Source organism: Zingiber officinale, chromosome 4A (genome assembly GCF_018446385.1).
Source record: "Zingiber officinale cultivar Zhangliang chromosome 4A, Zo_v1.1, whole genome shotgun sequence".
Lineage (NCBI taxonomy): Eukaryota > Viridiplantae > Streptophyta > Magnoliopsida > Zingiberales > Zingiberaceae > Zingiber > Zingiber officinale.
In genome coordinates, this window is record NC_055992.1 from 7,129,462 (window position 1) to 7,139,617 (window position 10,156).

Below are 10,156 nucleotides of genomic sequence, written 5' to 3' on the forward strand. Positions count from 1 at the left end.
TGCGTAACCAAAATCAAGAAGAGAGATTGCCTGATTATATGGTCCCAGCATATAATTGAGAACAGTGCTACTGGTGTTGGATTATACAATCCCAGTGATTTTATTAATTTAAAGGACAATAATTCCATTACACAAGAACAGTGTCAATGGCCTTGGGTGACATCCATGATTCAACTAATATACAACACTTTACATGTTTTGCCCTTTAGATTACACAAAAATATGCTGATATCTTTATAACAAACTACCCTATAATTCCACCAAATAGCCACCTCTTTATGTTACATTGTATACCATGACTGCGCTCACTGTCCCCTATAAAAGCTCGAAAACAATGCCTGAAAGCATCTAATTATTCTGGTTCAGTGTTTCAAATAGCAATCATAGCCAATGTAAATCTATCTACGAGATGAAATCATGTAGTAGATTTGTTGATCCAAATCTTTGTGGTCGGTCCCCGACATTTGAATAATCAAAGGCATCTGTATCTAACCGAGGTGGAGGGCAGTGCCATAAACATCGTTCCCTCTCAATGCGAGAAAGCTCTGATGATTGTCTGATATAGGAAGGCCTACATCGCACTGCTGCAGCCCGAGTGTAAGTGACACCCCACTGTTTCCATACTGACCTAACTCGCCCATCTGATACGTGAAAAACCTCCCGCTTTGATCTGCGTTGGCAGTAGCATCTTGTAAAAAGCTGGAATCTCCTCCAATGGACCTTTGTTCACTGTTCTTTATATTCATGTTAGAGACTTGTGTAGTTGATTCATTCTGAAAAGCAGTAGCTGTCTCGGTCACTGGAATGAGACAGGGCTTTGAATCACCTATCTGGCTTGTTTGGCATCTATTAACATTTGCATTTTTTGGCTCTTCATGGTCCCCAGAGGATTGAATGTCCTCCTTTGCTTTTGTTGGATTTTCTGAAGAAGAGTTTGAGTCGATCTCAATGTCACCAAACTCTTCTTTGTGCATGTCTTCAATCATAGGCTTCCAAAGGCGAACACGAGCATTTATGAACCAGTTTGCAACCTAGAGAAGTTAAAGTAGGATCAACTACTACACTTCAAAGTCTTCTAGAATGAAATGAGCAAGGAGTTTCATTATTAAATGCTATTGCAACATAGACAAAAATGTATATCATGTGAATAGGTTATGCAATCCAAAGATCGTATTGGAATCGAGAATGGATTAGCATCCATAAATTTACAATGACCTAATGCATAGCATAGAATCACTAACAATCAACTCTCAATGCTCCAGTCAAAACATAAGCTACATGATGAGGAATCATTTTAAAAATCTGATCCTACGAACTAATCTTAAGCTAAACAGATCAATAGACGACCACAAAAAATCTCAACAGAAAATTACAGGGTAAAAGAAAGATTCCCGTTAAGACAATTTTGATCCTGATGTCACAAGTGCTAAAGGGAGAGGCACGCAAAGTTCATACATGAATAACGAATAATACCTGACTTCTGGACAAACCTGTCTGCCGCGCAAGCATTAGCTTCTCAGAATCCTTTGGGTAACTGCAAAGGAGATGCTAATTTAACTATTAGCTTATCCTTTGTACTTATAAATGAGCTAGTTCAAAGATAAGATATCTGAGCTTACGGATGAAGGAAGTGCTCAAACAACCAAGCACGAAGAATTGAGACAGATGACTCAGGCAAACCCCTCTGTGGCCTCCAGGCATTGGGTTGCATCACTCCAAATTGCTGCATGGCTCTCTGTTGCCTTAACTGCTGATCTATGTGTCGAAGGCGAGATAAACCACCACTCATGCTACTTGAGTTATCTGGTTCGCCAAGGCTTTTTCTTGCAACTTGAATTTGGCCACTGATGGCATCTCTCAAGCAGCGAAAATGACAAGATATTGTTTGAAGGGCAAGTGAAGTGTATGGTTTGGCCGTCCCACAACCTGCTATTGTGTCAAAATATGATACTATTATCTGCATCTGATGGTAATAATGTTTATACCGTCTATCAACCTGCAAGAAAAGGAAATGAATCGTGTATGGGTCAATCACAAAGAATCTAAATATTTTCAAATCATACCGCAAAAGAAACAATTCAACTAATTGATGAGTGGTCTCGCATCTGATAAAATTCCAATCTATCATATGTAACTTAAAAGAACATAATACTACAAATCATGTACATTTATTTAGATTTTATGCAGATGCTTTTAACTATATTGTTTATGGCAGTTTTGACTCCTGTTTCGTAGCTTTAGTCCTTGAGACATTGTCTACATCAGGAAAAATGACTTATTTCTTGGTTTTTTCATTTTGAAATTATTTTGCACAGAAGCAAGTTTGAGCTTCCTCTGCTGTACCATTACATTGTCTGTGAGCTATTCGACTAACAAATTTCATGTTGATGCTTTAGGATTGATTATTGTAGTTTCTCTCCCATTTTGTTGATTATTATAGTTTCTCTCCGATTTTGTAGTTACCCTCATAGGAAAGTTTTGTGTGATGTCAAGCAATGTGTTACTTGAGACCATTCTTTTTGATCCTTGGTAAGGTTTCACGTTTTATCTTGGCATCCTGTTTAAAGCTTATTGAGATGGACACAGTTGGAGGCACCATATATAAAGGCACTTCATAGATTCTTCTTCTTTAAAACTTTTCTCATACAGCAAGAAAAAATTGGTAATTACATTAAAACTGAGTCAGGATAGAAAGATAAACATTTTGGAAAACTTGATCATAAAAACTACTTGAGATCGAGAATTTTTGCATCCCTTCCTTCGCCTACAAAAGAAACATAAAGATGGACTTTCTAATTTTTAATTTTATTTCACTCTTTGTATTTGTGACTGACCTATTGATGTTTTCCTCCAAACAGATCTCTCTCTCTCTCTCTCTTAGGAGATTCAATCAACAAATACAAATAGATTCGTCGTGTAAAAATAGGGATTGACCAATAAAAGTACAACAAGACCAGGACCTCAGTAGAAGAATTGTTGATCATCTCCTGCTAATTATACAAACACAGAAACTAAAACAGGCTCTAGAAATATAATTATGGGTTAATAGGTTTCTTGAGAACACAAAAAAAGAAGCATTTATGGTAGTGTGCACAGAAGCTCAATAAAAATGAACAACAAAAAAATCATTGAAGAAATTATTACTCTCTTCAAACTAAATAAACTTAATGGTTGGAGTTCGAATTCAAGCAAACCTATATTGATCTTAATCAGAATGTAGCTAAAATTCTTCAGATATATATGCTGGTAGCAAATATGATAAAACATTAATGAAAGAATAAGAAAAGGAAAGAAAGCAGTGCACCTCATCCAACATCTCCAATAGCTTTGTGACTTTGCACTGAAGGTCCTGCTTTTCAGAAGGCGACAGCTCACCAGAACAACCAGCAGTCTCTTTTGGGTTTGAAGTCTTTGCTTCAGTCTTCGATATCCCGCTACCATCCTTATCTGTGGTGGCAATTGAAATATGGATACCTTGGAATTTATCTGTTTTTTTCTTCAAAGCCTTCTCCACATTAACAACTTCATTTAGTAATTCATGTGCTGCCTTGAGATACTTTGAATTTGGGATCAAGGTTGTGATATTTGAATGCCCAAATGACAAGACATTACTATGCATATTTTTGTCTTCAAAGGTTTCCTCCCTTAAAGGACCAACATCTCCCGAAGCTGACTGATGAGTGCCAATAAAAGAGAGATCTGAACAAGCAGTTTGGTACTGAATTGAAGGAACTGGCATTTGGGTGCTAAGGCTGAGAGACAATCCTTGATTTTGCATCATGGGTACACTTGACTGCTGCAAAGATAAGCTCTGTCCATTTATGATGCCCAATTGTGCCCGCAGACTCATCTGAGGATCATCAGCACTAAGTAGATTGTTGGAACCATTGATCGAACCATCAATTGGCTGCATAAATAACATCTCATTTCTTTCATCTTTCCAATAATTATAACCATGATCGCCAAGACGGGATGTGAGAATATCAGAATTTCCCCCAGTAACACTTTGAGAAAAGATGGCGGAGGCAACAGGAAACTCGAGATGATTTTGTGGGGTTTGGGTAATGCCGGTTAATGCATTTGTAACCGAAGAATACGGGAAGCTAAGGTATGCCATGGTGCCAGGAAGTGATGAGTCAGTATACGGAGCATTCCCTGGTGCATTTGGGCAATGATTTGAAGCAGTTCCATTTTGATCATCAGAGTCTGAATAGAAAGTAGGCATTATCTTTCTCCCTTGAAAACAACTACCAATGGTTCAATCCTCACAAATTACAATATTAAGAATTGTTGCAATATCTTGACTGCAAATTGGATACTGGTGTCCTCATCTGAACCTCAACAAACTTTAACATGGAAAGCTTAATACCTTGGGAAGAAATTACATTGCCACAATCAATAGTATGAAAAAACATTATGAAAATCTGAAGAAAAAAAGAAGATCAACTGGCACACAAAAAAGTAATAACTGAAGAATCATGAGAAGGACTGCAGCCTGCTAGATGTGGACAATTAAAATCGATCTTTAACCAATAACATAGTAGGAAGGCTACATGCTTTCAACTATAAGCCAGTGTCAACAAAGAAATTGTAGTGCTTATACCAACAAAACGAAGGAAAATAGCTTCCTCTGACTGGCAGAGTGGTACCAAAAATGATTAGAAAAATTCATGTACTTGTCCTCTATATTCCGATTAGTTCGTGTGAGGAACAGGAACTTCAGTACAATTACAACGAAAAAGAGAACCAAGATGAGTCACTCATACAAGCCAAAACCAACTACCCAAAATTCCATGGCTCGTAGTCCTTTTAACCTTGACAAACACGCCAGAATTCCCATTGAAGAATAGGAAAAAGGAAAGAATTTGAGCAAAAAAAAAAAAAATCAGAACATGATGAGGGAGAAAAGAGCATAAGAAAAATCATCAAATAGGCCAAAAGAAGCATACTATTATAGTACGACCGATTCCACTTGCACTAAACTCTCGCCCAAACCAATCGATCTGGCAAAGAAGGAAAATAGTTTTTTCAAAGAACTAGCTTTTGGAAGTAAAAGAGACGGAATCATGCAAAAGACCATAGCAAACCCGATTTCCAAAGTTCTCATGCAGAAATCAGCCAGGGAGACGAACTAGATCGAACGATGGACACGGACAAAGAGGGAGACAGAAGAAGAAAGCTGAGATGGTCTTGAAACATGAAACATGCGGGTACAAAATTAAATATGTCGTTGTTGAAGAAGAAAGATTCGAATGAAAATGATAGAGAAAGCAAAAGAAACCTGCACGAGAAAGACCGACGTTCAGTACCTGAGAACGATAGTGCGATAGGGAAAAAGAAATAGGGATAGGGCAAAGCTCGGCGGCGGCGGCGGTAGATGCCCGCGCGCACCTCGGGGAGAGCACGAATTCGCGGCTGATCGGCTGAGAAAAATCGGAATCCCCCCCAATCCAGAGACAGACCGATCCCAAGGCCTCAATCCAAAGGACACGAAGCTTTTCCCCGTTCTTTCTCTGCCCTTATAATATTATCCATCCCTCGCCAGTCTCCCTCTTTCTCTCTCATCAGCATCCCCAATTGCCAATATAATATTACCACCGAGTTTTTTATTCTCCTTTTCCTCTCTCCATCCCCATCCCCCAAAATTCCACCTTGAGTGTGAGATTACCTCTCTCTCCCTTCGCCCGATGGTAAATGACAAATCTTTTTCTCCACTGGTCTTCCTACCTTGCTCAATTCCCTTTATTTCCAAGTCTTTGCGGGAGTTTCTCAAAGTTTAGGATTGCCATTTATTAAGGTGCGATATCTCCTAACCACCAGTTGGTAGACCTAAAACCTGCTCGTAAATCTCTCAAGCACCAACTTGTCCATCTCTGCCATTGATCCACCTTTCTCTTCTTGGTCATTCGGCCTTTTCATTCACCTCCCTGGGGTCCTAAGCATGGCCGGCGACGCTCGCATCTCACGACCCACTCCACGCCACGCAAGTCCTCAAGGAAGCTACTTTACCAATCTACCTTCCACCGAGTGCTGTGCGCTACTGCCTGATTAAGAGTAATGACACCATTACCACCATTTGTTACAAGCTTTTCTGGTTCCCCCCACCTCTGCAATCTCACTTTGTTCTGGTCCCCTCGTCTGCTTGCCATGAGTTGGCCGTGACGTGTGTTGATCACAGTTGCACCATCTGCTCCAAATCTGCATTTTTTTTATTCTTCTCTGTCTTGTTGTCCACAGAGCTTCTCTGCAGCTGCCTGCCTCCTTCGTATTTTAATCCTGGCAGCCCATCATTGGGATTAGGTGATTTGTTGAATCTCTACTTCTTGTCTCATATGACCTCTACAAGTAGACAGAAGCAGAGATTTTGATTACTGAAAAATCAAGATCTTATCCAACTCTGGAAGATATATTTGCAGTATGATTAGGAGTAATTAATCATGGAGATCAATGAACTGAAGAATGAAGGTATATTATTGTCGAAGTGCATATGATAAAAAAAAAAAAAAAGTAGTAATAATGGATAGAATCTTTGGCCAGTTGAAGGCAAACAATGTGCAGAGGTTGTCTGAATCCAACAGTTTAAAAAAAAAACAAATAAAACATGCTTCCAATCGCATATCAACAGAGAACTACTGTTAAGATTAATTCTGTCTCTTCTGATAATTATGATTTGATAAGTTTAGCATTCATATCAAGGAAGTTGTGAGACATTTAATATGTGATAAGGGAATATGCTTCACTTTTGGAAATTTTTGTACTCAACTCTTCGAATCAAGAAAGAAGGACAGCCTTATATTTGCATCAGTTGCAAAAAGACATTTGTTTAGGGTTGGCCATTGCATATCTGTTAGGCATCAGTCACACGGAATCACCAACCCTTCTAAATTTATCAAGATCAAGTTAAACTGTTCTCGACATTATCGATCATTATATGAATTAAATTCCAAAAAAAAACTCTTTAGATATTACTTACTTATCATTAGGTTAAGCAATCACTGATTTAATAATATTCTCGATGGGAGAGACCTTTAAACAATTGCTCTTTTTTTAATACCTACCACTGTTGCAAGTTCACACTTCTCTATCTGCCTGACCCATCAGTGAAGCAAAACCGAAAGGGAAAGTATTCAGTTTTTCAACATCTATTGACTATTACACGGTCAAAAAGTTGAATGAAGCGTAGACTTTTGCTTCTGCTATTATTTAACTCTCACTTCAGCATCCATTGCTGATTGACTTCTATGCTTCTTCCATCCCTCTGAATCTCTGTCATCAGCAATGGCGAACGCCAAGTACTCTGCTCTCGCAGTTGTTCTCTTATTAACAGGTATTTATTTCTTCTCGATCCTAATTCTTTTTTCCTCCCTTAAACTGGCAGCTTAAGACTAATCTGGCCTGTTTTCTCTCTCGGGCAAAGTGAAGGCAGTGTGGTGTTTGGATTGGTGAAGCTTGCAGACGCCAAAATTTGCCCGGAGTTTTGCCTGCAAGCAGAGTACATGACGTGCAACTCCACAGGCGGTGAGAGGCTGAAGGCTGCGTGCAACTGCTGCTTCGCTCCACAAAGGGGATGCTCCATTCACCTCCTTAATGGACGCCAAATCAACTGCACTTAAAATTGCTCTGCGCTTGTGTGTAGCAGCAGATGTTTGTCACTCTCTGTTCCAAATGCTTTGACCAATGCATCCAAATAAAAGATCTTGCCCCCGAGTATGTAGAATTAGTTTTATTTTAATTGTATTCTCTTCCTCAGTCTCTGTGTAAACTTTTCTTACTCCTGCATGTAAATTTTTCTACTTTTCAACTCCATTTACCTAATTACAAATGCAAAATACAAAATGAAATATAATTTCTATTAAATTTAATATATTTAAATTAAAATTTAATATTTTTTTTTATTACATTGAATATGATTTTTCTTCCTAATCAATATACTCAATTTTAATTAAATAATACTCAAATCTAATTTAGGGCTGCTGTGGAGAGAGAGAAAGAGAGGAGAGGGATGGTCCAATCACGGAGGCGGTGTTGGAAAAATAATCTATTGTCGAAGATTTACAGGGTATTAGTTGAATTTAAATTACATTGAATTTAATTCACTTATCTGTCAAGATGGCTTGAGTAGATAATCTCAGGTTGCTAGCAGAGATAGGTTTCTGTTAATTACTGAGTGCAGACCGAGCTTCGAGTCAGAGCAGCAAAGTCCGAGCGAATTGAAGGGCTGGGTGGACAAACAGTAGTTTGGTCGACCGGGCAAACAGGTCGAGCGGGCAGTTAGACCGAGCGAGTGAGTGATCAACCCCGCGTCTGAGTCATACAGCAGAGAGGTCGACCGGGTAGTAAGGCCGAGCAAGTTCGACTAGATAGAGCAGCAGAGTGGCCTAACGGGATATGAGGCCGGGCAAGCGCAACAACCGAGCGAGCGATGCAAGCGACCGGATGTGTGAACCGATACCTACAATATACAATTTCCTTGAAACTAATTTACCCCATCTCCGGATGTGCTTTGAGGCTTTCTCGAGTTGTCTGTTTCTCAGAATACAACGGTGAACCATGATTCCGACCAAGCACCGATGATCACGAGCACTTCGCTGAGCAAGAGATGCACGACAAAGGAGAAGGGGAACGTAGGTGGAAAGCTTCAACTTTTTGAGCGTATAACCTTGTTCCACTTGGGCAAATTTTGTCCTCATCGGTCTAGCATTCTGCGTGCACAGGTCGTACTCGCACACGAGCACTACAAAAAAATGCAGCATTAGAGACGAAATATTTTGTAATATTTCATTTAAGTTGTCCCAAAACCTTGATTTAGTACCTTCATCTAATCTCATTTGAGGTGTATATACACTAGTTTCTTTCTTAAGGGTTATAATTATATCTCATTTTCTAATTACTTCTACAACTTCATCCTTTAACGAACTATTTATAACAATATCTACTCGATTTCTTGTTTTACTCTTTTTTGTGTATCATAATTTAAAACCCGAGTCATCACTACACAAATATAGAAATTGATTCTAAAAAATATAAGGTAGCATTTGGTTTGGGCCGTAGGAATTGGAATCGGAATGAGTTTGATAGTAGACTAAAATGGGAATGAATATCATTATTTCAATGTAGTATTTGGTTAGTTTGATATTCTGGAATGAGAATCAGTTGAATTCCAAATATGCCCTTGAAGACCACTATTCGTCCACATTCTCTTATCTCAAAAAATGCCCTCTCATCTCTCAAAAAATGTCCTCTCCATCCACATTCTCCTCGACTATTTCGGTGTCGAGAAGCTTCACAAGATTACCAATGTCACGACCTTAATCACCACCATGTACCAAGCCACCAGAACCATGCCTCGCTCCTCTAGCTTTGTTAATGTCACCAACTTCAAAGGGGCAAAGTGGGGTTCGCCGCCATTGACAACAACAACAGCACCATTGATGCCATATTTATTAGATTCGTGGAGGAATATTTTTGTTATTCAGATCAGTAACATCTTACGGTCGCCAGAAGCAGAGGCGCCCACCGCTGTGCCTTCCTAGGTGAATATCATGGACATAATGTCGGCCCACAAATGTGAAGTCTTCATCGATACTCTATAGGCTTCTCTGACAAGGAAGACCTTTGAGAACAATATTGGAAGTTGAAATTGGTTGGAAGTTGAAAAAACTTTACTTTTGGAATGAGATATCAAACTTGAGGGGAGGGATATGTTTCATCCATTCCCAAAAATCTGAATTTTATTCCAATATTTCATTCCCATTCCTATTAACCAAACACAACAAAAATGAATCATTCTCATTGATACGGATATGATAGAGGGGGGTAGAGAAGAAATAAGGGGAAAGAAGGAGGGTATTTAGGTCTTTTCGCTAACTAGGGCTTTAAGTATGCACTGTAGCATGCAGGGAAGGGGGTTCGTGGCTTTTGCTCGAGCGCCGCCAGGAGGAGCATCTGCTCCCTCGCCCTCTCCGGTTTCTCGTCGGCACTGGCGCCGGCCGCCGACATCCGGCTTCCGCCTCTTCTCCTCTACCTCCTTTCCTCTAGTCTTCTTCGTTTTCTCTCCGCCGCCGCCAACAGGAACGTCTCCTTCCTCCCTCTCCGACGCTGTAGCCGGAGCCGATGCCAGCCACCTCCTCTGCTTCCTCCTCGCTGCTCCGCCACC

General features: G+C 39.7%; 1 protein-coding gene across 2 annotated transcripts; it reads right to left on the reverse strand.

The window, feature by feature from the left end:
* Window positions 1-71: 71 nt before the first annotated feature.
* On the reverse strand, window positions 72-5,641 carry LOC121969434 (BEL1-like homeodomain protein 7). Of its 2 annotated transcripts, none has more exons than XM_042519540.1 (5): window positions 5,310-5,641; window positions 3,305-4,369; window positions 1,620-1,996; window positions 1,474-1,534; window positions 72-1,031 (listed from the first exon to the last, which is right to left on the reverse strand). In XM_042519540.1, exons 2-5 carry the CDS (start codon window positions 4,223-4,225, stop codon window positions 489-491), a joined length of 1,902 nt encoding a protein of 633 aa, XP_042375474.1. In that variant the 5' UTR covers window positions 4,226-4,369; window positions 5,310-5,641; the 3' UTR covers window positions 72-488. The 2 variants fall into 2 exon arrangements, with proteins under 2 accessions (XP_042375474.1, XP_042375475.1); XM_042519541.1 differs by lacking the exon at window positions 5,310-5,641 and adding an exon at window positions 4,950-4,983.
* Between the last annotated feature and the right edge of the window lie 4,515 nt (window positions 5,642-10,156).

Bases quoted from the DNA above. Each gene is read 5' to 3' on its own strand.
- LOC121969434 (XM_042519540.1), bottom strand. From the start codon at position 4,225: ATGCCTACTTTCTATTCAGACTCTGATGATCAAAATGGAACTGCTTCA. The intron at 1,535-1,619 runs GTAAGCTCAGAT...TCTCCTTTGCAG, and splicing joins TTTGAGCACTTCCTTCATCC to TTACCCAAAGGATTCTGAGA. The intron at 1,032-1,473 runs GTATTATTCGTT...TAACTTCTCTAG, and splicing joins CAGGTTTGTCCAGAAGTCAG to GTTGCAAACTGGTTCATAAA.